This window comes from Primulina eburnea, chromosome 3 (genome assembly GCF_022965805.1).
Source record: "Primulina eburnea isolate SZY01 chromosome 3, ASM2296580v1, whole genome shotgun sequence".
In the NCBI taxonomy this organism is placed as follows: Eukaryota; Viridiplantae; Streptophyta; class Magnoliopsida; order Lamiales; family Gesneriaceae; genus Primulina; species Primulina eburnea.
The window spans coordinates 12,333,177-12,361,086 of record NC_133103.1 but is presented as its reverse complement, the minus strand read 5'-3'; the positions used below and the strand labels follow the sequence as shown (position 1 = coordinate 12,361,086).

Below are 27,910 nucleotides of genomic sequence, written 5' to 3'. Positions count from 1 at the left end.
AGAAAAAGGAAATACAGGGGGAGAGGCGTACCTCGTAAGCCGTTAGGGAAAGGAAAGGGGAAGGTGTGGAAATCGAATTAAATTCTGGGTTACATTTTTTTCCCAGAATATGGGCCACCCGAGGCTAGCAAATAGAATAATGAACTGTAACAAACTTTTGGGCCCTCAAAATGTTGGATCCTAGGCCGAGACTTTACGAGCTACGCTTCAGATCCAGCTCCCAAACCGTTCTTCTATCTATTTTAATAACATGAACCTTAACATAATAATTAGTGGCCGCGCACACCTGTTGTCTGTGTAATATAATAAATAAATATCATACGTTATTGTTGAAATTTCCGACCGGAGACCAATCAAAGAAAGCTGACGCGGAGAATGCGGGATAGTAATTTGTTTGAAGATGTTGTGCGACCAATTAAGTGGAAAGAAAGTTGCCGGAGACGTATAGAGCAGGGCCGGACCTTTTATGAGGCAAAGGAGGCTACAGTTTCAGGGCTTTGTCCTTTAGGGGTTCAAGATATATATTTTGAATTGATTACTTACTGAAATAAGATTTTTTGGTCCAATATTAAATAAAAAGAAGAATAGTTTGAATATTTTTTGTTTATAATTTATCAAATTCGGTCTTTTCTTCAAGTTCGGGTTGAACAATTAAAACAATATCAAGAGACTTTGGGACGTTTGTTGAGTTTGAGAAGTTAACAAGTTAGTAACTAACTTGATGAAGTAGAGCTTCAACAATTTTTAAAATGCTATAGTGTTTGGTAAAATTGAATGATTTACTCTAAAATACTTCTATTGCATATAAGATTTTGTTAATCATAGTAATAAAAGCTTATTGAAGTAGAAATTAATAAACACTGATTATTTTCGATCAATAATATCACAAATAAAACTAAATGAGCTAACTATATTGTTGATTGATAAAGAGATAATTTTTAAACTGAATTATACAAATTTGATATATTTTTTATTCTAAAATAGCTATAAAATAATTATTTATGTAAATATTTCAAATATTTATTGACTTGTTGTTTTATGTAATATATTGTTTTTGTGTATTTATTATTATTATATCAGTTACTGTTAACTGAATTTTAGCGATTTTTTTATAACAAGAGAACTCATTTTTAATTTTCGATTCAGACTTCATGAACATAGATTCGGCTCTGATTGAGAGTGAAATGGTCGTGTCATGTGCATTGCTAGGCATGTGGCGATTGAGACTCGGGCAGCAAATTACGTTATAGCCCTGATTATTAATGTACCGTATTACGTATATGAGGGCAGTATTTGGAAGTTCACGTCAAAATACCAAATTCGGTTTCTTTAGCACCCTCTTCTATTATTAAATAGTAATACATAATATTATTTAATAATAATTTTTATTTAAATAAATAATCATCATAGTAAAATTAATTATATTATCAATTTCAAGAATAACCATCTTTGCTATAATGATAGATAAAATAAAAAATTTAAAATAATCGTGGTAATTATAACAGTATTTAAATATGTAATAATAAAAGATAAAACATAACAAATATATAATAATATCTAATTGAACTAAATAAATACTAACGATGATAATAATCATAATAAAAATAACATCAATAGTAATAATATTTTTTACATAATAAAAATAGTTATATAATAATAAATAGAATATAAGGAATTTTAAAAAAATATTAATGTTAATTATGATGATGATTAAATATATAATAGATATTAATGTTAATTATGATGATGATTAAATATATAATAATAAAAAAAACAAAACAGAAAAAATAAATAATAATGATAAAGTTTACATTAATATCAATGTTATTTATTATAATAATAAATATAACATCAATAATTATTATATAATAATAAAAATAAATGTTAATGGGACGATCTTCTTGCTAAATGGCAGTGTGCAAGTGTTTGTAGGCTTCTTGAGTGTTTTTTCCTTTTTATGGCATAAACCAAATACTAAATATTCACACGTGATGTAATAAAATAAGACATTTAATTTATAAATGTCAATTTGATTAATATATAAGTAACTACGTACATTATATTTCTTGTCATACCATTAATTATTTGCATGTGTATTTATTTATGATCGATTATAATTTATTTTCAGGCCCCTCGTTTGGGAAAAAAAATAAATCAGATAGGGCGTGACAATAAGACAAATAAATGTGCGTGTATGGCTGCTTTCATGCCGTAATTTTCTACAAAAACACATACATTATTCGATTTATTCTTTCTTTCTTTCTTTGAAGAATTTTTATTGAATCTTGAATCCAAATAGAATAAAGTTAAAGTTGTTGGGAATGAAACTTCGTATTCAGATGTCCATATATTTGTCGTACCACGAGGGGGTAACATGCAATCGAGCTTTGTGGGAAATCAAAATTTTATATTGAAGCATATATATAAAGAGAGAAAGCCCCACGGGGCATGGCACATATTGCCCTACCATTCACATGGTGATGGCATATATATATATATATATATATATATATATATATATATATATATATATATATATATATATATGCCAATTGTATTAATTATATGGGGAAATAGTTACATTAAGGTTGATATATACAAAGAATATAGATTTCAAGATTTCTATGTACTTTTTGCAAAATTATATCCACGTAGCTCATAATGTGACCCAAATTTTGGATATGAGAAGTTTGCATTACCACTATGTTAGTAAATCAATCATAAAAGAGTTCGTAATTGGTGGTAAATCCTCCTGAAACTAAGAAAAAGAAAATTTATATAATTTCTTGAAAACTACATTTTTAATCTTATATATTTAAATATTCATAATTTTGAGTCATGTATGTTATCAAATTTTAGTCTTAGTTTTTTATTTTCCATTTGAACAAATATAGTCATTTTTCATTGAGAATTGTGATGTGACACCACACTACTGTCATGTTAGAAAATGCACTAAAATTACCAACACAACATAGATAACTGATTAAAACAGAAATGTGATAATATAAGTTTTCTCGATTTTTTTGTAACAAAGTTTGATCAAGTCCTTTTTTGTTGCACATCACATGGAGATTGTTGTAACACATTTTAAGTCAACGAATGTAAGAGTGTTCGTAAACGAAGAACTTTTCTATATTTCTCGTGTAATTCTTTTCAATTTTTAATTTTCTTCCGTGCCCACCCCTTTTTATTCGATTTGCACACAAATTTCTAGCTAGTTGTGGCCCTTGATCCACAATTGTTCGATAGTTGAAATAATTACGCATGAAATTTTACAAACAAAAGTATAATTTCGAGTGTAAACGTTGGAACATGGAAACAAAATACAAAGTGTCTCACGGTGTGGTGTGGAACCTTACGTAACACATGGGGGTGGGGTACGAATGGATTATTGATTGAATTTGTGGTGCTGGCCCAACCATATATAGATTCTTTCGCAATATGTTGCTTGGAAGCGTACAACCCATTTTATTGTGGTTGTACCTCCCATTCCCGAAAATATATATTATAATAATGAATTATGAAAAAAATCACTAATTTGTTCCACTTTATACATAGCATATTATAATATAATATATTATATTATATACACACAGATACTAAAAACCATTTAAACATTGAGATTGAAATATTATATAAAGTATGATTTCTATATATGTCTGTAAGTGGCTCTTCAAAATGCATGAATCTGACCAAGGGGCAACTAATTTTGTACTGAATTGAATAATATTTAAATAATATGCTCGATTCGTATGTATCGGAATGAGAGAGAGCAAATTAGAAGAGGGTGAAAATAAGTCATTATTATAAGGTTGATTTTGGCGAGGAGAAATTTGTGGGGGCGAATATGCAACTTTACGTCACATTTGAATATATTTTTTCTTCGAAAGAAAGTCGATCGATCGAAAGAAAGACACGGACTCAGAGAATGAAAATATATTTTGTTCTGATAAGAAAATGTAAACACATAATTTTGACAAAAGCTGAATATAAATTGAGGTTTGGAAGTGGATATCTGAAGCAAATTTAGCCGAGTAGATATGACCATGGAGAGAGAAAACCAATCAATTTCAATGAAAGAAACAATGTGCACGTGGGTGCATCCCCACACGTGCACATTATAGTCAGGCCTCAGGCCCGTGTTTCCCCTCCTATGTCCCTCTCAAGCTAATAGTGAAAAATCATCCTCCTTTTCTTCTTCAAGTCACCTTGTGATAAAAGCAAAAGACATTAAATTTGATCTACAGCCTATTTTCTCTTCTTACATTTCTCTAATTCCTTTTCATTTTTTCACAAACAGGGATGTAGATTAATATATATGTTAATGTTACGGGAAACGCATCATTTTCTCACAACTCATCTTGATTTTATTTGAGAGAAAATACAAGCGTTATGCTAACCTCATCGTGTCGAGTCTTCGCCAAATAGTTCAACTCGCATCCCCAACACTCGTGAAATCAACTCATGTAGGGGCATGCATGTTATATTTGTATACAACTTGCATGTTCAAGCGAACGAGCAGCTCATGCCATCCTCGGAATTATTATATAGTTGGGCAAATATAAAAATTAAATAACCCCTTGATTGTTTGAGTATAAAAAATATATTGTGAGAACCCGAATTTCCAGCAAAAGCATTTCAGTAAGCAATGCAAAATTTCCAGCAGAAGATAATATTCAGAAGCTGGTATTTTTCCAGCAGACATGTATTTTCCAGCAGCAGCAGTAGAAGAACGAAAAATCAGCAGCAGCAGAAGAGCGAGAAAGAAGCAGCAGTCAGTTACTGATTCAGCTCAGACTTGTAACTGAAGCATTAACAGGGAATAAAGTCTGTTAATGTCAGATTATGGCCATTAATTGGAAGCGTAACAGTCAGATTGTGGCCTATAAATAACACCCTCAAGTCTCTGAAATGGGTTACACAAGCTTTGAGATTATCACTTAAATTTCGAGTTAAGAAAGAGTGCCTTGTCAAGCAGCAAAATCCAGTAGCGAGAACAGCCAAATTCCAGTAGACTTCAACCGAAACTTTAAGCAAATTACAGTAAGTGGGCTTATATATAAATAACTTGAAATCCGTTTGATAATTCTGTTTTAAAGTCTGTTTCTGTATGTTAATTCTGACATATGTTTTGAAGCACTGAAACTCCCTAGTGAACTAATGATAGGAATATATATTCTGAACATTTCTGAATTCTGATTATGATTCTGGCCTCACCCCTTAGAGGAGAGAACATATAGGGGACTGATATCAGTTTAGCCATGAAATTCACTAACGTGTTCAGTGCTTACTAATTCTGATTTCTGTTCTGAAACCTGCAAAGTCTGAATTCTGATTTCTGTCATGAAATACGAGTTTCTGTATACTATTGTATTACGGTTTCTGTTGAAAACGATTTCGAAAACTGGGAGTTAATCCCGTCCCCTGCTTACTGAGTGACAATCATATCACTCACCCACCAAACCCATCTCAGATAAGAGTACTGAAGAGATGTTAGAAGAAGAAGAGCAGAACCAGTTCTGGGGCTGGTGAAGAAGACTGTTGTTCTCAGTTTATGTTTATTTTTATTCCGCTGCATCTGTTAAGATACTGTAATATTTGGTTTTACATTTCCGCTGTAAAACATCAGCATTCGAGTTGTAACAGACAATTGATTTATTTCGTATTATGAATAAAAGACTGGTTTATGAGATTTTGTACTTCTGAGACTTGTTGTTTTCGAATGTAATATTTGAGAGCAACGCCGGTGTCAACCAACCCCCGTCCCGGGCGTGACATATATAATAATAGTTGTAATGAAAGATGAGGAAGTCTTAAAAAGCACAAAGGAACAAAGTGGAGGTCCTCGTGCACATCTGGAGTTTTCATTTACTGATGATCCAGATAGTCCATGTGTCTCTCTGCCTATGATTTCCCACTCTCTGATCAATCCTCACCAAATGTATACATTTTTACATATGTAAAATGTTTTTTTAAAAAAAAATCATTTTAACATATTAATAAATCCATCATCCAGAAACGAAACAGCGACATTGAATAACCTTTTCATATTTAAGAAAATAAAATACAAAGAAAAGCTAATACATATAATTTATGATAGACTTTTCAATTTTCAACTGCATGCATACAAGTATTGACTACTGTTAAGATATTTAAAAACATACAAATCAGATGGGATTTTTTTAATTTAGTCCAACACGGTCAAAGCGGAATCTGACAAGAGTAGCATGCACAGATCAGGGAATTGCCCGTAAATTCAGGACTGCAGAAGTTAATAATCGAGTATGAACAAGCAGTCACGTGTAGAACTGGTCTTAGCATATGAATAATCGCACAAATCTTGGCTCAATCCAATGAACATGATGTGATTTATCATTGCTATATACCAAATCGAATTTCAGATGCGATGAGTAACTTTAATGTTGCTAACAGATTAGCAAATCAGGGGACTCGCACTCTACTTACGATAAAGTAGTACTGTGTTTACCCTCCCCTACTGATATTTCGGATGTAATCACAACTGATTTGTTGTAATAAACTATTTAGGAACTATTGGTCCAAGGCTTCAATCTACTAAAATAGGATAAGAACTATAACGACCCTTTACTCAAGACTTTCAGTTTTTAATTATATCGATATAATTATGAAAACTAGAATGGATTTTTATTTAAGATCGAGAGTTCAAATACATGGAGCCTACCACTTCACTTCACTTCACTCACTATTGCCATTTATATAGAAGAAGAACAGCACCATTCAAAAAAATAAATCCAAAAAAGCATATGAAGCTGTAGCGCATACTGTTTAAGCAACACTGGGGACGGGGATGGGGCTTTGTATTCGATCGAGAAGAGCAACTAGCTTGCAAGTCCCGGATAGTTTGACCGCCCAGCAGACACAGACTCGTTACACTAAAAAAGGAATATCTTCTGAATTAATGCATTCAATAAGAAATTAAAATAAGATAAGATTCATGATTTTAACTTGGAAGCAAAATAATTTTGAATGTGTAATATTAGTAAAAATGACAAGGGGGGTGAGTTTTTTTTTTTTTTTGTAGTTTGATGGATGGATGTAGTTGACAGGGATGTGAAACATGGAGTCCCAGTGCTTTGCTTCAGAAGAGGTCTTGTGCATGTGCTCATGTAATTCTAACATCAGTCAAAGGTCATTTCTCTAACCAGAATGCTTTAATATAACCAAATCATTAAGAATCACAGCTAATAGTATTAAAAAATCATAAGAAAAGCTTACCTGTAAGGTACTTCAAGCATGTAATCACATTTAAGAACAGAGAGAGCGGAGAAAAAACATCGAGTTTGGAGCAACTTGATATATTTTTATGACAAAATCATCATTCTATTTTTATTTTTATTTTTGAAAAAAATGTGCTCACTCTCATTGGATTAGCGTAGACCACATTTAATACGAGAAACCAACTAAATCTTATGCTGAACAGCATTTTCAAGACTCTTGATGTTAATGGTATTCGTATTGATATCACTTTAGTTTAAAAATCCTTTTTCAAACATTAAGGCTAGGTCCTACCTCATAGTGTGCATGGTTTTTGGTAGATTAATCCTATTTCTCACACCATATTCATACTGGGATTCCGCAGTCTATATAAGCACACAGGAACTCACGAACTGCCAACAAGAAATAGAGCAACACCCATACCTTTTGCAGATCTCTTCTCTCCCTTCCTGAAGTGGTTAAAGCTTCAAAGGAGAATCAATGGCTGTCTTAATTGTAATTCTAGGAGTGTTATGGGGACTCTGCATCCTGAGTACTGCTTTACTGAGATGGAATGAAGTCAGGTACAGGAAGAAAGAGCTGCCTCCTGGTACCATGGGATGGCCTGTTTTTGGAGAGACGACTGAATTTCTTAAGCAAGGTCCAGACTTCATGAGAAGCAAGAGATCAAGGTATCGTATCATTCTTTCTGCAAATGACAGGTTCAATCAATTATATCATATTTCATCAGAAAACAAATTATTTGTTAAAACAAACATAGATGAATGACAAACTTGAAAGCATTAAACAACCACCACAATGGATGCTTGAAACGTTTGTGCGCATGTAAAACAGCTAAAGAGATGAGTGAGTAATCCATGCCGCACTCATATGACGGGCAAATGTTTGGTATATAAGCGCATTCACTCTGATCAAATTTGACAATTTTGCCCAGATTATATTTATAAAATAACATTTTCTTGATCAATGACCGACCATTTAGAGTTTTCATATAATTTTCATTAATATTTCCGTCTTTGTGGCAACACAGGTATGGGAGTTTTTTCAAATCCCACTTGCTGGGCTGTCCTACCATTGTTTCAATGGATCCCGAGCTAAATAGATATATTCTATTGAATGAAGCAAAAGGACTTGTACCTGGATATCCCCAGTCGATGCTGGACATCTTAGGCAAATGCAACATTTCAGCTATTCACGGCTCTGCTCACAAGTACATGAGAGGGGCATTGCTCTCCCTCATAAGCCCCACCATGATCAAAGGTCAACTTCTACCAAAAATCGATGGTTTCATGAGATCCCATCTCAGCAATTGGGATAACCAATCCATTGACATTCAAGAGAAAACCAAGGAGGTTTGCGTTGGAAACTCTTGATCTAAGTCAAGAATCATTTCGATCAGCTAGACTCAATAATACTCATTGTGCCTCTGTTCTAACACAACATCCCCATTATTTTTTTCAGATGGCTTTTTTATCGTCACTGATGCAAATAGCAACCGACGAATCCAGCTCCATATCTAAAACATTAATGCCAGAATTCTTTAAGTTAACGCTAGGAACTCTCTCTCTGCCTATCAACCTTCCCAATACAAGCTACAACCATGGATTTCAGGTAACTTGTTACTAAGTTACTGAATTCTAACAAAGGAATTATTAACATTACTTACATATTAAACTCAAAACAGGCTAGGAAAACCATCACAAGCTTGTTGATCAGGGAGCTTGTAAAGAGAAGAGCGTCTGGAGAAACCCAAAATGACATGCTCTATCTCCTAATTAACTATGAACATAATAAAATCAAGCTAAGTGATGAGGACATAATTGACTTGGTCATCACGATCTTGTATTCTGGGTATGAGACGGTATCAACTACATCAATGATGGCCATTAAATATCTTCATGATCATCCAAAAGTACTAGAAGAACTAAGGGTGAGTGGAAACATGCAGCCATAAGCATGCTTATCTCAGCTACATAAATACTTCTTACCGTAAGTTGATTTCAACTTTTGTAGAAAGAACATACGGCCATTAGAGAAAGGAAAAGGCCAGAGGACCCTATAGATTATAACGACTATAAATCGATGCGCTTCACGCGTGCTGTGAGTATAATAACTATCAACCGAATTGTTTACTAAACAAGATCTCAACAAGCTTACGAAAAATTATATTCTCATCGCAGGTCATATACGAGACATCAAGATTAGCTACAATAGTGAATGGAGTGTTGAGAAAAACAACCAAAGATATGGAGATAAACGGTGTGTATAATAATGATTTCCCTACTTCTATGGATTCTCTTTTTGTTACTTTCATGTTTTACAGCACACGAACTGATAAGAATTCACTGGCTCAAGGAGTAGTCCTTAAATTCTTTGCCTTATTTGATGATATAAACGTTATATTATTCACATAAAAACAGCAGTAGCATACTTAGCACTGATATAAAAAAGAGATACATTTTTATGTATGGACTATGGACCCTACTCCTCTCAAGATCCACATGGCAACTAACCGATCCCAAACATGACATTGCATTGATTACCCGGCATGTCCAAATAAGTTATTTTGTCCATCCTTTTGGATAAGAAGGAGGGTTCAATTCTCCTACTGTCATTCATGCAGTCGACGAAGGCTCAAGTCAAGCTGGTGCGATGTATAATAACTATTCTCTTTTTTATATTTCTGTTTCAGGATACATGATTCCACGAGGGTGGAGGATATATGTTTACACAAGAGAAGTCAACTACGATCCTTGCCTTTATCCCGATCCATTATCCTTCAATCCATGGAGATGGCTGGTTCGTAATAACAAGTCTCCGATAGTTTTCATCCACATATACTCCTTGGGGCTCGTTAATTCCCGAAGTGAGATAAAATGAACTCAGCATTATATCAAACTAAGACAAAACGGTGTTAAAAAATTGCAGGAAAGGGGCCTAGAGAACCAGCACCATTTCTTGATCTTTGGGGGTGGAACTAGGCAGTGCCCCGGGAAAGAACTCGGCCTGGCCGAAATCTCTACTTTCCTTCACTACTTCGTGACACGATACAAATGGGAAGAAGTAGGTGGAAACAAGATAATGAAATTTCCAAGGGTTGAAGCGCCTAATGGTTTCCACATACGGGTTTCTGCGCACTAACCATCATTATTATAGACTAATATGTACATAGTACAAAAAAATAGAAAAAAGCAGATCAGTTTAACGCTCGTGGACGTAAGTATTTTCCAGATAACACCTGCATCAGAAAATTAACTGAATATCCTCTAGTATTAATTTATGATTTGCAATCTAGATACATTGAAACTTTACTCTACCAACACAAGCAACCAAGCCCCCAACTGCAAATAAGTTGACTTCAACGCGTCGTATTTTCTAAACTCGCATGTTTTGCCAGGCATATTACACTAAATCTCCCAGTGATCGTTATATATTACCAAAGCTCCAATAGCGAAAAAGGTACACACGGTTTAACACAAACGTGGGTAAAAAAGAAATCAAATTCGTGATCCGTGGTAAAAGATTTGAGTTTTCTCCTTTACCAATAATTGTTCATGTTGGACGCCAGGTTGATCCACTCCTAGACCTTTTGAGCTGACACAGATGCTAATCAATTTGGATATATGACTTTTCGGTCTCCGTCGAAACTAATCGGCGGCGCAAGCCTTTCCGGCCCAGAGAATTATATATTCTCGCCCGGTTCGGTTGGCGCATGTCTACTCGATATATTTTATATATATATATAGATATATATATATATATATATAGTTAAAAAAATATTGAAAAATTAAAATAAAATGAAATTTTTAAAGCACAAATTTATTTTTTCCATGCAAAAAAATAAATGGCCAAAAAAGGAAAGAAGAGTATTTTGGGGATTTTAAATTACACCACGACACTAATCTATCTATATTATAACTCAAATAATGTGTTTATATGTGTGTGTGTATATATATATATATATATATATATACATTAGTTTTAAGAAAATTTTGTTTGAAACATTTTAAAAATTTTATAAAATAAACAATTGGACGTAATTCTTAATAACTAATTGAAATTCATTTGCATACAATGATATTTTATTGTGTAAAAATTTAATGTCTTATAATAGTTTTTTTGGGGAGAATATTTTCCCATTATATTAAGACAGTGTCGCCATTATTTACACATTTCATTTATATTACAAAAATGATTCGTGTAAACCCGTATCCAAAAAACAAGTTAAATAATAACTATTAAATTATTTATACAAAATTTAACATTCACAGATTATTTATAGAATTTATAAATTTTTTTATAGAAATATTTTATTAGTTTTTTAAAAATGATACACATCATCCAAACAATAAATACAAATAAAAAAATAAAATTACAAATAACATGATTGTTTACGTTTTTCTATATAACTTAACTCCAATCACTGCATATTGATGAGAAAAATATACAACCGATAAGATGCGAATCAAATTAAAATCATATATATATATATATATATATATATATATATATTGATAAATCGACAATATATGTGATTTTCGAAAATATAATAGATATAATTTGCTCTAAAATGTATTAATTGAAATTAAATAGTAAAATTATAATTTTGGTCATATATATATATATATTTGTAATTTTAGTTTATTATGTTGTTCAATTTCAATTTTAGTCATTTATATTTCATTATTCAACAATTTTAGTCATTTTTTGATTGAAAATTGCCGGTGACATTGCACCTATCATCGTCATGTTAAATCCACACCACAAGTGCTGCATGTTAACGTCAAGTCAGAAAAAATATTAAAATTTCAAAATAACAAAAACATCAACTTAAACTGAAATTCGACACCATAAAAAAAAAAATCAAAATCGCATAAGGCCAATATATGGAAGTAGAATGCAGTATCCAATAAAAATTTTAAAAATAAGAGACGGCCTCACCATAAAATCGGATAGATTATCTGATTTGAACGAGTCCTCGACCACGCAAAAATAGTCTCAGACAACTCTTCCCGCCGCACGTGCCGATCCCACGGGTCCCGCAAGTGCCACCATGCATATCATAATCTCTATATAAACCAAACCACGTAACCTTTTTCTCAACTTCAAACAAACCCTAACCCCACAACACCGAACAACTTCCGACTCCTCCTCCTGTTCCCATGGCCGCCGCAGCACCCCAGCTCAAAGACGAGCTCGATATCGTGATTCCGACTATACGGAATCTCGATTTCCTAGAGATGTGGAGGCCGTTCTTCCAGCCGTATCATCTGATCATAGTGCAGGATGGTGATCCTTCGAAGGTGATCAAGGTCCCCGATGGATTTGATTACGAATTGTACAACCGAAACGACATTAATAAGATCCTGGGACCAAAAGCTTCGTGTATTTCATTCAAGGATTCGGCTTGCCGGTGCTTCGGATACATGGTTTCGAAGAAGAAGTACATCTACACCATCGATGATGACTGTTTCGTAAGCTTTAATTACTCTCATTTTCTGCGTTTTGATACTGTGCCTGGTTCATTAGTACTGGTTACAAATCTTGTCTTTTATAATTTTATGTCATCTTTCAATATAGATGTCGTGTTTAGATAATTAAATTCCAATAATATTCCACGTATGAATTTGAAAAATTAACTAAATTTTGTTCAAAAACTAAAAACTTAAATCAAAAGTAGGGCGGAGTTGATATTTATGTTCTATTTTGTATTACCAACACTCCACTTCATGTATAAATATATGTCAAATTTATTCATATATAAATGAAGTGCAAATAACAAAAAATTAAGGATAAATATCAATTATCCATTAAGAATTATCGAGTTAGTTACTAAACAAATTTTAGTAAAAGACTACTTCAAATCTAAGTAAAACGCATAAATTTGGTGGGTTTGTTTTATAAATTATTATCTCAGTTAAATTAGCCAACAAATAGATCATAATATATATATATACTAGAGGATCCAAAAGAATCAAATTATGTTCGAATGATATATTTTTGTGACAAAAAATAAAAGTAATATAGATACATTAACGAAATTTATATGAAGGTTAGCTGAAGTATTGGCTCGTGTGATCTAGCAGTAATGAATTAATATTGATGTCATTTTGTAGGTTGCAAAAGACCCAACAGGCAAAGACATAAATGCCTTGGAACAACACATCAAGAATCTGCTATCTCCATCAACTCCACATTTCTTCAATACATTATATGATCCTTTTAGAGAAGGCACAGATTTCGTTCGCGGATATCCGTTCAGCCTCCGGGAAGGAGTGGCAACAGCCGTTTCTCATGGCTTGTGGCTGAACATCCCGGATTACGACGCTCCCACACAGCTTGTCAAGCCTCTTGAGAGAAACACCAGGTGAAATTAAACATAATCTCTTCGTATCATTTACTTTCAAGAATCTCAGAATGTCACTCTATACGAGGCTGTATTGTACGTTTGCATATTGTATTTCAGGTATGTTGATGTAGTGTTAACAATCCCCAAGGGCACATTATTTCCCATGTGCGGGATGAATCTCGCATTCGATCGCGATCTTATTGGCCCTGCTATGTACTTCGGGCTTATGGGAGATGGTCAGCCTATCGGACGCTACGATGATATGTGGGCTGGCTGGTGTACCAAGGTACATAAACAAACCTCACCAGCTCGCTTCATCTTTTGTTTGAAGGACTAGAATGATTAAAGATTATGCTGATCATGTTTTTTTAGGTTATTTGTGATCATCTGAACTTGGGAGTGAAAACTGGTCTCCCATATATTTGGCATAGCAAAGCGAGCAACCCATTTGTGAACCTTAAGAAGGAGTACAAAGGTATATTTTGGCAAGAAGAGATCATACCATTCTTCCAAGCCGCCACTCTTTCCAAGGATTCGAACACTGTCCAGAAGTGTTACATCGAACTCTCCAAACAGGTCAAAGAGAAGCTTGGAAAAGTGGACCCCTATTTTGTGAAGCTTGCGGATGCCATGGAGACGTGGATTCAAGCTTGGGACGAACTCAATCCTCCCAAAGCCAACTAAAATCCGGATTTAATTAGGACAATTCATTTATATTTAGATTTTATTATCTGATTTACTTTTTTTTTTTTTTCCTTTTTTATACTCTGGATTTTGTTGGGAGATCCATACATGCACTGGATTGTTGCGTGTGATTCTATAAGCTTTTTGTGCTGGCCATTGTAACTGGCCACAAATATCAAACAATGCCAAGGAAATGAAAAAAATATAAGAAAAATCCGAAGGGACACGAAAATCCAAAGGGAGGCGCTCGGGCACTCCGTGCGCGCAGGCGCGTCGAAGGGGAGCCGCTCGGGCGCTGCGCGCGCCTTCTACTGTTCACCGATTTTTTTTTTTTGATTCATGTCCTTACATGTTCCGACTACTCGTTTGAAGTTCTTTCAACGTTCAATGAATTCGTTTCTAGTTTAATTCAGAAGTACCACCGAACTTAATATTCGTTCATTAAGTTTCATTCTTCGTTTCGAATTTTTCCAATCAAACACATTGCTTAATTTTCATTCATTAAGCATCAAAATTATCCATATATATATATATATATATATATATATATATATATATATATATATATAAGGTGTCAATTCTGATAGATGATGTGAAATTTGTTCGAGGTAATATAATGTGAAATCTTTTAAAAATTGTCTTGTATACCAAATTTTTGTATACTAATTGCACAAATTTTATAGATATTGCAGGTGTGTCAAGTGATCATAAACACCAATTTGTATAAAAATAATAAAAATATAGCTCTTATGATTTCAAGCGAAAAAAATTAAACTAATTGATAGTTTGTTTTGATTTCTTAAATAAAGACAACGTTAAAATTAAAAAAAAAAACGACAATGAAACTTGAAAAAAAAAAATCAGCATGATTATGTATACATAAATCAGTAGAAATTATAAACCATAAAAACTATAATAAAAATTGACGAGAAACATTGAAAAATGTGAAATATACTAAACTCTGGAATGACAATATAAAAAATTTCATTTTTATTGGGCTTAAGCTCAACTAATTTAGCTTAACTAAGTCTAAAATATAGCTCCAACACTAGCATATTTAAAATCTTGCAACAATTATAGATGTAAAAAAAGACTGACAGGACGTACCAACCATTTTGACTGGCCACTAAATAACCAACTCAACAAAACCCAACCCGCCTAAGTAAAAATAAATAAATAATTGCAAACTAATAATATTTGTTTAATAAAAAATTGTTAAGAACATTTGAATTGCTAAGAAAATAAAAAATAAACATTAATAATTGATATTCATTCAAAGTAATCAATATAAAATTTAAAAATATCTGTCTTAAAAAAAATTAAGAAAAATAAGATTCTATTATGGTGGGAATTAAGAAAATAAATTTCTATTTTTACTTATGTTTTTAAAAAGGAAATTACAATTGTGGTAATGTAATTTGCAATTTTTTCTATTTTCTGTTTTGTTAAAAATAAGTTTGTATTTCGAGTCTAGTAATTTGCATGTTTTTTCGTTTTGGTTTGGTTAACGGCGTTTTTACATTTTTATCAAGTAACTTGTATTTTTTTATTTTTGGTCATTTTAATTATGAATTAACTTTTTTGGTCCTTTAATTACTTGGATGTTTTTTTTTTTCATTATTTTTTATCGAATTATGTTGTGTCTATCAAAAATTGCTTGTTTGACGAATGTGAATGCGCGCTTGCATTAATTTTTGGAGGTAAAGTTGCATATATCTCTTGTTTTTTATAATATTATCTTGAAAGAAACATGACGGACTTTGTAAAAAAACAAAAAATGGAAAAAAAATGTAAATGACATGACTAAACATCCAAATTCACCTTTAACATAAGAGAAAATGGAAAAAACATGCAAGTTAATGAAATAAAAATGCAAATGCATCCACCGTTAACAAGACTAAAAATGAAAAATACATGCAAGTTATGGGATTGCATATGCAAATTCATTTTTAACATGACAAAAACTGGAAAAATGTAAATTTTAAGATCAAAATTGTAATTTTCCATGTTTTAAATTATTTTTATTTATAATTTCATTTACTATATAAAATATCAATAACATTTAAAAATGATATTTATGAATATATTATTATTTTATTTTATATAAAAATAAAAATAAAATAATAATTAATTGTGAACATAATAAAGAACGTGTACAATATTAGAGTTTCGATGGAGAATTACAAAATATTTAATAAAATAAAACATCAGATAATTAAGTGTTTCGTGAATAATAAATCAATCAGGTAGTTAAAGAAAAATAAAACATAAAAAATAACCCGTTAGAAAAATAGTCATTATAAAAAGAATTAGCCTTTATGAAAAATCAGTCTTTATAAAAAGTGAACTAAAAACAAACGAGAAAGTAAAAAACTGAAGAAAAAAGAAAGAAACAAAAAGAAAGAAAAAATAATTATAAATTTTGGTACCGTTTCATACATAACCTTTAAATCTCACCCAAGCAATGTGATGTAATGATTGCAAACACTCGGGCAAATTCTCGGTTTAGTCCCAAATCTTAAGTGTATTTCTCGGTTTAATCCCAAATCAATTTTTCGACCAAATTTAGTCTCAAATCTTCACATTAATTTACCCCATTGGTATTTCCGTCAATTTGAAGTTGAAAGTAACAGAAAGAAGATTCGCTTCTGCCTTGAAGAAAGCCCATTCAGTAGCCCTAATCGATATTTTCTCTTCCAAGCAAGTCGGTCGCTGCCTGCTGCAACAACTATCTTCCTCCACGTCGAGACGGTCGATGCTGCAACAACTATCCTCCTCCACACACCGCTGCACGCTCGAGGTAACCATTTGTTCTTTCCTTCCATACTCCTTCAATTTTTAATGCACTGCAATGCCACTTTTGTTTTCATATATAATCATTATTTTGAGACCTAACATATTCCTAAACTTAGTGTGTGTCGTCATGATGTAAGATATAATGGATCACATCACACGCACACGATTTATGATATTGCAGATTTCTGGAGAAATCTTAAGTATGCTTTAAATTAATTTTTTAATTGCCTACAATGCCATTTGTATTCAGATTGTAAAACTTAATGAGATATATCTTCCTTCGATTTTTTCAATGTTGTTTTTTTCTTAATTATAAGAGAATTTTGGACAATTCTTAATGTGGTTTGCATTCAATTTTTAATTGCCTACAATTGATAAATTCTTGACTATTATTCCATATGTGATATTCTGTCGAGAAGATTTGATTTTTTTTATGAATCCAGTTTCTTTGTTTTCTACTGTTTCGGTGTTTCAAAAAAGTTGTTCGACTTGAATTAGTCATGGATGGAAAATGATATTGAAAGTTGTTGTTTTCTATTGTATGGAGTTTGATTTAGTCATGGATGAAAATTGAAGTCTACTTTTTCGGTGCTTCAGGAAATAATTTTGTTAAATTATTGTTTTGTCATTCACCAGCCATTAATTTTGTTGAATTTGTCATCTTCATGGTTTAATTTACGGTCAATAGTTTTGTTAAATTATTGTTTTGTCATTCAACAATAATTAGTTTTGGTAAATTATTATTTACATGGTGAAAATGAATGTAAAAACGAGTTAGCTGGTGATCCATCCAGGGAGGAGGATTTCAGGGTGTTGGCGTTGCACAATGCTCATGTAGATAATGTAAAATTTATACACGGTGTTGGCGTTACACAATTACTTGATAAGATTTACATAGATAATATACAATCCGTATAGTAAATTCAAGCATTTCAAGTATTTTTAAGAGTATTTCTTCCTCACTGTAACAAGAAAATGATAAAAAAAAATGCAACAAAAGTCGAGCATAATGTTTTCTATCTTGCAAGTATTCATGACATGTATATTAGAAATGGACAAACAATCACCCTCTTAAAATAGACAAACACTGAAATAAAATTAAAAAAAGACGTGTGAAAAAAAATTCACATTTTTATACCAATACATAGGGATGTAATCGAGCCGAGCCGAACTCTTGAATGTTTGAGCTTGGTTCGTTTATAATCGAGCCGAGCTCGAGCTTTATTTAACGAATTTATGCATGGCTCACAAGCTTATTCAAGCCTAAACAAGCTTAATAAATATGAATTATACATTTAAATTTTCATTAAATCAATTGAAAAGTAAATTATATATTTAAAGAAAAATATATTATTCTTATTAAAATTTGTAAATTTATTATAAATAACTTTAATAGATTTTTTTTTTTATATTTCATAAATAATATGCAAAATCAATAAATCAAATATCAAAACTATTATTTTTCATCTAAAAGAGTACCCATGAATTACCAACGAACATGTTCACGAGCTAACGAGCCGAATACTATAAAATTTGAGTTTGGTTTGTTTATCTTAACGAGCCTTATTAAACGAGCTCAAACGAGATTTTATCGAATCAAGCTTCGAATAGCTCACAAACGGTTTGGTTCATTTACATCCCTACCAATACACCAAAATCATGCATAATCTTGAGTCAACGAACGAGCACTACAAATCCAAGTTAAAGATACAAAGATACATAAAGATATCTAATCTACGCCACTAATTTCTAGAGATTGTTTTAGTTGTTTAATCTCTTCCGCTATCCCTGCAACCTTCAATAAATGATTGTGGTTCTCATTTTCTAAATCTAAAAGCAAATCTTTCACTTTTAATAATTTTTCAGTGCAACCTCGTTAAAAATAGAACAATATGATATATGTAATAAAATGTAACGTGAATCGGAACTCAAGTAGACTCCATTTAATTCTCAATCAATAGGATGACAAAGTATGGATTTTAAAGACGGGAAAGTCAACTTGAAATTTAACGAGTACCGAAGAAATAATAGATGATTACCTCGAGCGTATGTCGGTGCGTGGAGGAGGATAGCCGCAACAGGCAGCGACTGACTTGCTTGGAAGAGAAAATATCGATTAGAGCTACTGAAATGATTTAGGCTTTTGTTCAAGGCAAAAGCTTATCTTATTTCCGTTACTTTCAACTCCAAATTGACGGAAAGACCGATGAGGTAAATTAATGTGAAGATTTGGAACTAAATTGGGTCGAAAAATTAATTTGGGACTAAATCGGTAAACACACTTAAGGTTTGGGACTAAACCGAGAATTTACCCGCAAACACTCTATAAAATATATATGATTTTTTTTTATGACAATCCGTGTTTTCAAAATCAGATTGGACCGACCGGTTCACATAGAACCGTGAAACGCTCACTAGTCTTGTCAGAAATATTTTCAAACACCGCTAAAATGGTTAAATTGATCAAACTTGGTCAAGAACCGCTCGAATCGACTATGAGCTGTGTTTGAATTTGTTCATTAATTTTCTTTTTATTTAATCTTAATTTTTTTTTGTTATTTATATACATGATTATTTGAAATTCTTTAAAAAATGTTATTTTAGTGATTTGAATTTTATTTAATCTATATAATAAACTAATATTTCTATATAATAAACTAATATTCGATCCTATCTTTTGGATAAAATTTGTCCGTTGTAAAAATATTGATGACAATAACTACTACTTTTATTATTATTCGAAAAAACAACCTGTGGAAAAAACTTTGCACCACCCGATCCACGAGTTGTGGACCGGTCCAAATCTCAGGTGCCGGCTTGGATATCCATTTTTCACGTATTCTTTTTCAAAGTCACTTCAAATTTCAGTTCTTCCACTGTTCGATTTCACTTTCCCCTGGGAATCACTGAAACTCAATCCCATTTCTGCAAATTATTACCAATTTCGACTTCACCTATAATTAGGGTGGAAAGATTGACCGCTACAAAGATCCTTTCACCACTGTTCAACAGAATGCGGAATTCGATCCTCGCCTTGTCTTAGTTAGATCCATTGTGCACAATTCTCGATTGTGCGACTGACCTTCGACGCGGTTAAGATTCGCGTCTAATCGGGTGATGTTCGATTCCTATTTTTTCCATTCTTTCCATGCAATTTGACCTCTTGTTAGGAATTAGGGTTTCATGACTGGCTGCCACGAAGATAGTTAGTGTACTTCTCTCAAGTGACACGGTTTTTTTTTTTTTTTTTGAACTTGAAGAATGTCGGGCCAGGCGGAGGCAATTCTTGAGTGGCTTCAGAAGGAAATGGGCTACCGGCCTTTGAGCCCATATGCATCATCCGCCAAGGCAGCAATGCCGACGGCGGATTCCCTCCAGAAGATTTCTCGAGGGAACATGATTCCTGTTTGGAATTTTTTACTGAAGAGGGTGAAATCTGAGAAGACTGTGGAAAACATACGCCGTAATATCATTGTTCATGGCAATGATGATGGAGTTTGGAGTAAAGAGCGGAGGAAGAATGAATCGAGAGTTGGGAAGGAGGGGCTGGGGGAGAGCAGTAGCAGGGAAATTGAATTGCAGGAGAGGGAGTTGGCAGAGAAGGAAGTGGAGAGGTTGAGACAGATAGTGAGGCGGCAGCGCAAGCAGTTGAAGACCAAGATGGTTGAGGTCTCAAGGGAGGAAGCTGAGCGCAAGCGGATGCTTGATGAGCGTTCAAATTATAGGTTACATCTATTTGAAATACATAGAAGTATACTTTTATGCAGTGCCCAAGGACCACATAATCTTTAAATTCTATTAATGAAGTAATGTAATGATTTAGTGTAGATAATTTTGGTTATTGGATTTGATGGGATTGGATTATTTATGCTCGGGATCAATTAAAACCTGACCGATGATTTGTCAAGTGCTAGTCTAAAAAAATTGGATTGTTTATGCATGTGATCAGTTAATACTTGATTGATGATTTATCAATTGCATGTCCCAAAGAAAGTGTTGATGACTGATAAGCTCATCTATTCCCAAAGAATAATCGCTTAGATGAAACTTTTTTAAAACTTAACCGGTTAATGATGTAAATTATGTATTGAATTGACTAAGCAGGGTGAAAATACTTAGGAGTGAAGTAAATTAAGAATTTTAGTATTTCTATTTGCAGGCACAAAAAGGTAATGTTGGAGGCATATGATAAACAATGTAATGAAGCAGCAAAAATATTCTCCGAATACCATAAACGTCTTCGGTACTATGTCAACCAAGCCAGGGATACTAAGAGATATAGCATTGATTCCCATATCGAAATGGTTTCGAGATTCCATGCAGATAGTGAAAAAGAAGGACTACATTCAACTGTTAAAGGAGCAAAATCTGCAGATGACGTGATTCTGATTGAGACCACAAGAGAAAGAAGTATACGAAAAGTGTGTGAATATCTCGCTGTTCAGATGTATGAAAAGATCCTTGGTTCTTTTCCAGCATTTGAAGGGGTTGGAATTCACACAAATCCTCAACTGGAAGCTTCTAAATTAGGCAGTGATACAGATGGTGATCTACCTACTGAAATTAGAGATGTCATAGTAGATTGCCTTAAAAGTCCTCCTCACCTACTGTTGGCAATCACGTCATACACCCAGCGACTGAAAGATCATATTATTAAAGAAATAGAGAAAACTGATGTGAGAGCTGATGCAGAAACATTAAGGTATCCAAGGACTTGCATGATGATGGTATTTTAATATCTTTGATTCCTTATCTTCAGGAAAACAAATATCAACTAGGCAATTATTTTTCCCATGCATCCATATATTACTCTTGACAGGTCATTCACTTTCCATTCATTGCATCCACGTGTTACTAGCATAAAGTGTCGGACTTCTCCGTTAGAAAGTCTTCTTCTGCCATTGTGTTTTTTTATTGCTTCTTACTGTTCATATACCTTCATAAAGCAGTGTTGCCGTACCTTTATGTATTCGGATACTTACATAATGTTTGGAACTATTGCTTATTTTATATATTTTTTCTTAGCCATTATATACATCTTTGAGATGAAGGAAAACCATTGTTATATGGACTTAAGCATTGTACTTGTTCAGTATAACTCCAGTCACTCACTTCTTATTTTCCCATTAATCTCGTTCACTGTACATTTGAGGTTAACTTCTTGTGTTGACTCATGTTTTTCTTCATCTTCACGCATTTGGTCGGACTCAAACTCAAAATATAAGTCCTGAAAATCAGTTGCTCCACAAAAATGCTAAATGTATGAATGATTGTGGCTAGTGCTATTATTACACGATGATATTATATTGACTTTCACTTTATTGTCACTTCTTTCCTTGTTTGGTCTTACATATAACTCACTTCTGCTCACCAACTTTTGAGGATGCATCTTGTATGCTCGCTACGTTAACGTGATGAACAACTTTTGTGAAGGATTAACCTTATAAACTTTACGTAAGGTATAAGTTTGCGCACTGCATTTATATACTCACTTTTGTTAACTTTCTCAACTAACTTATTATAACACATGTTATTAACTTTTTTATGTGAGTCGCTTAAAGCAATGATTGCATACTATCATTTAATAGATTGTTTTGGTTGTTGATATAATTTTTAAATTCGTCGTTAGCCGTTCCTTATATGGATGCTTCACCCTTCCTCTGAAGCTAACTAATTCAACTTCTGAAAGTTTTGTTTTTTGTTTTGTTTTGTGTGTCTTGTCTTTGTGTTTTTGGACTACAATTCTTGGTGTATATTCTAGATTTTAATTTCAGGCAGAGTCCTAGTTGTTCCTCTCTGCTGTTGCAAAGCCGTTTATAAATTTTCTCGCTCACTCACTCGGTTAGGTACAAATATGAGAACGATGTGATAACTGAGTATTCTTCCAATGATGGAAACTCACCATTACAATATCGCCTTTATGGCAATGGGAAGATAGGAGATGATGATCCTGCAAGAGGGACTGGAAATCAGCTTCTGGAGAGACAGGTATGCTCCTCATTGATATGCTCTCCGAACCCAGTTTTTCACCATTCATCTTTGGGTGTGTTTCAACATATGTTATTTTATTTGTTTCCTCATCTATTTTGGGTTGTAGAATGCTTCTTCATCTCATGTAAGCGATTTGGTTAATTTACATTTTGCCATTATGCTTTTGTTTCGTGGATAGGGGAATTATCTATCTCTTTAGTTTGCCGCATTCTTTGCTGAGTTTTAATGACTAAAGCACCTTACATGCTGTTGAAAAACATCAATACCTTTTATTATTCTTATTCACTTGTTCATTATATAATATTCCTACAGAAAGCACATGTGCGGCAATTCTTGGACACAGAAGATGCACTCAACAATGCCGCAGAAGCCAAAAACGCGAGTGAGCTACTTCTAAAACGCCTTCATGGAAGTAGTGATGCGATGTCATCACATTTGCTAATCGCAGGACCATCACAGAATATGAGCAGTCTTCGACAACTTGAGGTTGTAATTTTATTTTAAATTAATTTAGGTGCGGTGAGTTGAGAATCAATATCAAATAGTGCAGGTACACAATTATTCCAATGCCCATTTTCTTGGGACAGAGCAAGGCCTATGGGCCCTCGTGATTAATTAAAAACCGGAAATGGAAAAGAAACCAAGAATTGTTTTACTTTTTGTGGAATAACATATTCATGTATTTTCGTGGCCAAAGCTGCTGATCCTGTGTGCATCTGATATTTCAATCGTTTGTTGGTTTGCTTGTCTATTTGTTATTTGGATGAGGGGAGGGGTAGACCATGGACATATGGACCTCTTACACTACTTCTGCTGCTTCCCAATTATTATAGTTTGTTCTTAATGCATTCTGCAATATGCTTCTTGTCGAGTTATTTTATGATTTTATGTATTTGTTTTACAGTCTTTTAACTGTTGAGGTTATTCTGCATTTTAAATTTGACTTTTGTAACCTTATACCAAAACATTTTGTGGCTTTGAACATCAATTTTATGTTTTTTCTATATGTCCTTGCAGTTAGAGGTTTGGGCCAAGGAAAGAGAAACTGCTGGATTACGGGCTAGCTTGAGCACGTTGATGTCTGAAGTGCGGCGCTTGAATAAATTATGTGCTGAGAGGAAGGAAGCAGAGAATTCTTTGAGGAAGAAGTGGAAGAAGATTGAAGAGTTTGATGATCGCAGATCTGAGTTGGAACTGATCTACAATGCATTACTTAGGGCAAACATGGTATGATTGCTCTCTGTCTCTCTCTCTCTCTCTCTCACACACACACACACACACGTTAACACGTGTAAATGCACATCCTGGAAACAGTAAACATGACATTATTAAGGCATTCTGAATAGGCGATCTATGCTCCAAGTGCACCAGAATGTAACCAATTCCTTGTAGGACTCAATTATGTGTATAACAGGAATATGGTTCCTACAAGCACATTACGCTGTACAGCATATAATAGTTTATAGGAGGCTGGCGGAAGTTGAAGCCTGAAGTAAACCAAAATTAGGATCATATTCAGAATGATCATTTATTATTTTTCCATTAAAATTCCATGAAGAAATATATTTGGGAATGCTATAAAAATGTGTGTATTCTGCGAACAAAATGAATTGGAGTGAAAACTTTCTTCCTTTGGCAGAGGAGCATGATATTTGCTACCTTGTCATTCTACTTGTTTACATGACTCCAACATTCAGTTGCTGACCTTTTGGGTCGTCTGCAAATATGTTACGAAGATTTATTAACTTTGTTTGTGTATTTCTTTATCTATGTAGTGTAACAAGCTATCATTTATTTATTTCCCTCGATAATGTAGGATGCTGCTTCTTTCTGGAGTCAGCAACCGTTAGTTGCCAGGGAGTATGCATCAAGCACCATAATTCCAGCTTGTAATGTTGTTATGGACATATCTAACAATGCAAAAGATCTGGTTGATAATGAAGTTTCAGCTTTTTATAGAAGTCCTGATAACAACCTTTACATGCTTCCATCAACACCTCAGGTTAGAAAGCCAACCAGGAGTTTGGTGGTTACACGTGTCTATATAATTCAATATCTTGAATGCCCATTTCCTTTTGATCAGGCTTTCTTGGAGTCCATGAGCGCAAATGGTTCTACCGGACCTGAAGCCGTTGTTACCGCTGAAAGAAATGCAGCGTTGTTGACAGCCAGAGCTGGTTCCAGAGATCCTTCCGCTGTTCCTTCTATATGCCGCATATCTGCTGCCCTGCATTATCCTGCTGGTGAGCCTTACGTATATTCCAGGACTATCTAGTCGTTGGCTCGAATTGTAATTTGTGGATTTAATAGACCTCTTCAGCATTTTGTACTGATTCTGTTTATGAAGTTGCTCATCAGATATTTTACTAGGTCCCCACACTTTGCCATACAATTCGTGCTGAAATCTCACTACAATTTTTCTTTGAGTCTTAAGGCATGCTTATGTTTCCATAACTTTGATGTCGTTGTGGCTTGCAAATTATGCCATGAAAACTGCATATTGATTACTGAATGAATTGTATATTGAGAGCTAAACTGCAAGCTACATGCCTCTTTGTTGCTCATTTCATGCTAAACTATTAATTTTGGACAGGAGGTAATATTGTTGGCAGTTCACTTAAGCTCCTGTTTTATATCTGGCAAATGACCTCAAGATCGTTTTGGCTTTTTTTCCCTCTACAAGATCTTTTACAAATTATTTCTATCTGTGCTTATTATCAAAAAGTTTCTTGCTTCCCCCTAACTGTTTTGGTCACATGGAATAAAAAATGGGGAGAAAAAGAGCTGTTGTGCTTTAGATCTTACATGAATTGCATTAAATGCATTTCTTGCTACCTGCTGATAAACATTATCTAAAGCCTTCTTTCTTTAAACTATTCAGATAATTTATGAGATATGATCTCTGCAACTGTGTACTTTCACTGAATCATTTTAAGGTTTTTATTTTAAGAGTTTAATTGGTGTGGGGATGCAGGATAATGGCAGTGCCTGATTTGGACTCAGTTAGTTTATATATTGATTGTTTCCCCCTGTCTCATTTACTTTACTTAGTCTCTACACAAATCTAGTTAACCAGCTTGCTGTCTTTAAGTTTTTTTTGGCTAAATTTTAAGAGACTCCATATAAGACCTCTATACGAAACAAAACGTAATTGCAGTAATCTATGACATGTCGCAGGTTTGAATGGTTTGGATTCTGGATTAGCATCAGTCCTGGAGTCATTGGAATTTTGTTTAAAGCTACGTGGTTCTGAGGCTTGTGTATTGGAAGACTTGGCAAAGGCAATCAATTTGGTTCATGTGAGAAGGGATCTTGTCGAAAATGGTCATGCTTTGTTAAATCATGCTCATCGTGTGCAAAAAGAATATGACAGGTATAGACGATACACCCCATCTTTTTCCCATGAAAACCTCAAACTTTTGAATATTCCTTAGAAACCCATTGTATCTTCTCGTACATAGTTGACAATGTGTTCATCAATGCAAGACATAAAGTAAGGATCTGAATTGAGAAAATCCTATTATTAGGTCAAGTTTCCAAATATTTGGTTTAAGTTTTCCTTTCCATTGTGGTGTTTGTTTTCACCTGTCAATTGAGTCTTTTAAACTGGAAAAATTTATGTGGTTATGAATCCCATTTTTATTTTTGTAGAGACTCTTCTTAATTTTGTCGACTTTATCTTGCAGAACAACAAATTTCTGTCTAAGCTTGGCCGTTGAACATGAGAAAGAAGTTGTTGAGAAATGGTTACCTGAATTAAAAAATGCAGTTTTAAATGCTCAAAAGTGTCTTGATGACTGCAAATATGTGAGAGGCTTGGTGAGTACTTTGCGTTGCTAATTACCTTTTTTCTGATGTATTTATCAATATTTAATTCTTAAAAGATTTCACGGTAATATTTGAGAGTTCAACTTTGATATGCTCTCAAAGTGGACAATTTTGTTTCTCAATCTTCTCCGGTCTCTCCTCCCCCAAAAATATTGCAATGTTTTGAAATTGTTATTCTCTCATTTTTTCTATAGCTCGATGAATGGTGGGAACAACCAGCTTCAACTGTGGTAGATTGGGTTGCTGTAGATGGAGAAAACGTTGTTGCCTGGCAGAATCACGTGAAACAACTTCTGGCATTTTATGATAAATAACTAATCAGATAAAAAAAAAATTTGTCTGGCTATTGAATTTATTATGTATCTGCAGCTCCACCTGTTACCATCGCTCTAATCATGTTGCACTCCCCAGTTTTAGCAAGGACACTCTAGATGGGATCTTCAATGACGAGTAGTGCTAATGCGATGTACCTCATAGTGCGTTGAATGGAAAAAGTGGATATGAATCTACGGTTCATGATATCTGTACCAGGTTTAGATGCAACCATGCACAGTGGTCTTTGTTTGTAGGTTGTTCTGTATTTGTGGAAGGATCTCTCCTGTATTTTTTATGCTCCTTATTTGCTATTTTTGAGCTTATTTGTTTGTAACATTATATAGTTCAATTCAGGGTGATCAGGTTTCAGAGGCTCGTTCAAGGCTGTGTTCTGATTTGATTGATGGGTTTTTTGGGGTACACAGATTCTGTATCAAACTGTTTTTTTCTCCTGATTCATGCATTTGTGGTGTTAATATGTTAAAAGACATATTTCATTTATCAAAATATATGTACTTAATATTTGATGGTTCTCACGGTGAAGGCTCTATTGTACTTGAACATAAAATTTGACTATGATTCTTGTAAATGAGGCAGGCTCTGAGAAGGCTTTTCCAAGGCTTTTCTTGGAAAATTGATGCTGGATTGTGGAATAGGTGATCGATATTGATCTGGACGATTATGCGATATTTG

The 27,910-nt window shown here is 33.6% G+C and overlaps 3 protein-coding genes and 1 long non-coding RNA gene across 5 annotated transcripts; 3 read left to right on the top strand and 1 right to left on the bottom strand.

Moving 5' to 3' along the window:
• Positions 1-6,641: 6,641 nt before the first annotated feature.
• On the bottom strand, positions 6,642-10,985 carry LOC140826486 (uncharacterized). Its single transcript, XR_012116817.1, has 2 exons — positions 10,797-10,985; positions 6,642-7,942 (listed from the first exon to the last, which is right to left on the bottom strand). It is a non-coding gene; the product is annotated as an uncharacterized lncRNA (long non-coding RNA).
• LOC140826485 (cytochrome P450 85A1-like) lies at positions 7,689-10,514 on the top strand. The gene is made up of 8 exons (XM_073188813.1): positions 7,689-7,925; positions 8,285-8,606; positions 8,716-8,865; positions 8,939-9,184; positions 9,268-9,354; positions 9,435-9,513; positions 9,947-10,053; positions 10,183-10,514. The coding sequence occupies exons 1-8, from the start codon at positions 7,735-7,737 to the stop codon at positions 10,393-10,395; spliced, it is 1,395 nt and encodes a 464-aa protein (XP_073044914.1). The 5' UTR covers positions 7,689-7,734; the 3' UTR covers positions 10,396-10,514.
• Positions 10,986-12,370: 1,385 nt separating the features above from the next.
• LOC140828262 (probable UDP-arabinopyranose mutase 1) lies at positions 12,371-14,321 on the top strand. Its single transcript, XM_073191249.1, has 4 exons — positions 12,371-12,728; positions 13,371-13,621; positions 13,721-13,889; positions 13,976-14,321. The coding sequence occupies exons 1-4, from the start codon at positions 12,417-12,419 to the stop codon at positions 14,285-14,287; spliced, it is 1,044 nt and encodes a 347-aa protein (XP_073047350.1). The 5' UTR covers positions 12,371-12,416; the 3' UTR covers positions 14,288-14,321.
• A 5,533-nt stretch (positions 14,322-19,854) lies between these two features.
• Positions 19,855-27,742, top strand: LOC140826483 (AUGMIN subunit 5). 2 transcript variants are annotated; one of them, XM_073188811.1, is made up of 11 exons: positions 19,857-20,197; positions 20,344-20,808; positions 21,243-21,785; positions 22,930-23,071; positions 23,387-23,560; positions 24,092-24,301; positions 24,891-25,076; positions 25,158-25,317; positions 26,252-26,447; positions 26,761-26,893; positions 27,097-27,742. In XM_073188811.1, the coding sequence occupies exons 2-11, from the start codon at positions 20,345-20,347 to the stop codon at positions 27,214-27,216; spliced, it is 2,328 nt and encodes a 775-aa protein (XP_073044912.1). In that variant the 5' UTR covers positions 19,857-20,197; position 20,344; the 3' UTR covers positions 27,217-27,742. The 2 variants fall into 2 exon arrangements, with proteins under 2 accessions (XP_073044913.1, XP_073044912.1); XM_073188812.1 differs by lacking the exons at positions 26,761-26,893; positions 27,097-27,742 and adding an exon at positions 26,536-26,554 and having other exon boundaries at positions 19,855-20,808.
• The last annotated feature ends 168 nt before the right edge of the window (positions 27,743-27,910 follow it).

Coding starts and splice junctions, on each gene's coding strand:
- LOC140826485 (XM_073188813.1), top strand. CDS start 7,735: ATGGCTGTCTTAATTGTAATTCTAGGAGTGTTATGGGGACTCTGCATC. Junction 7,926..8,284: donor ATGAGAAGCAAGAGATCAAG/GTATCGTATCAT, acceptor GTGGCAACACAG/GTATGGGAGTTTTTTCAAAT. Junction 9,355..9,434: donor CGATGCGCTTCACGCGTGCT/GTGAGTATAATA, acceptor TTCTCATCGCAG/GTCATATACGAGACATCAAG.
- LOC140826483 (XM_073188811.1), top strand. CDS start 20,345: ATGTCGGGCCAGGCGGAGGCAATTCTTGAGTGGCTTCAGAAGGAAATG. Junction 21,786..22,929: donor GCTGATGCAGAAACATTAAG/GTATCCAAGGAC, acceptor TCACTCGGTTAG/GTACAAATATGAGAACGATG. Junction 26,894..27,096: donor GCAAATATGTGAGAGGCTTG/GTGAGTACTTTG, acceptor TTTTTTCTATAG/CTCGATGAATGGTGGGAACA.
- LOC140828262 (XM_073191249.1), top strand. CDS start 12,417: ATGGCCGCCGCAGCACCCCAGCTCAAAGACGAGCTCGATATCGTGATT. Junction 13,622..13,720: donor CCTCTTGAGAGAAACACCAG/GTGAAATTAAAC, acceptor ATTGTATTTCAG/GTATGTTGATGTAGTGTTAA. Junction 13,890..13,975: donor GGGCTGGCTGGTGTACCAAG/GTACATAAACAA, acceptor ATGTTTTTTTAG/GTTATTTGTGATCATCTGAA.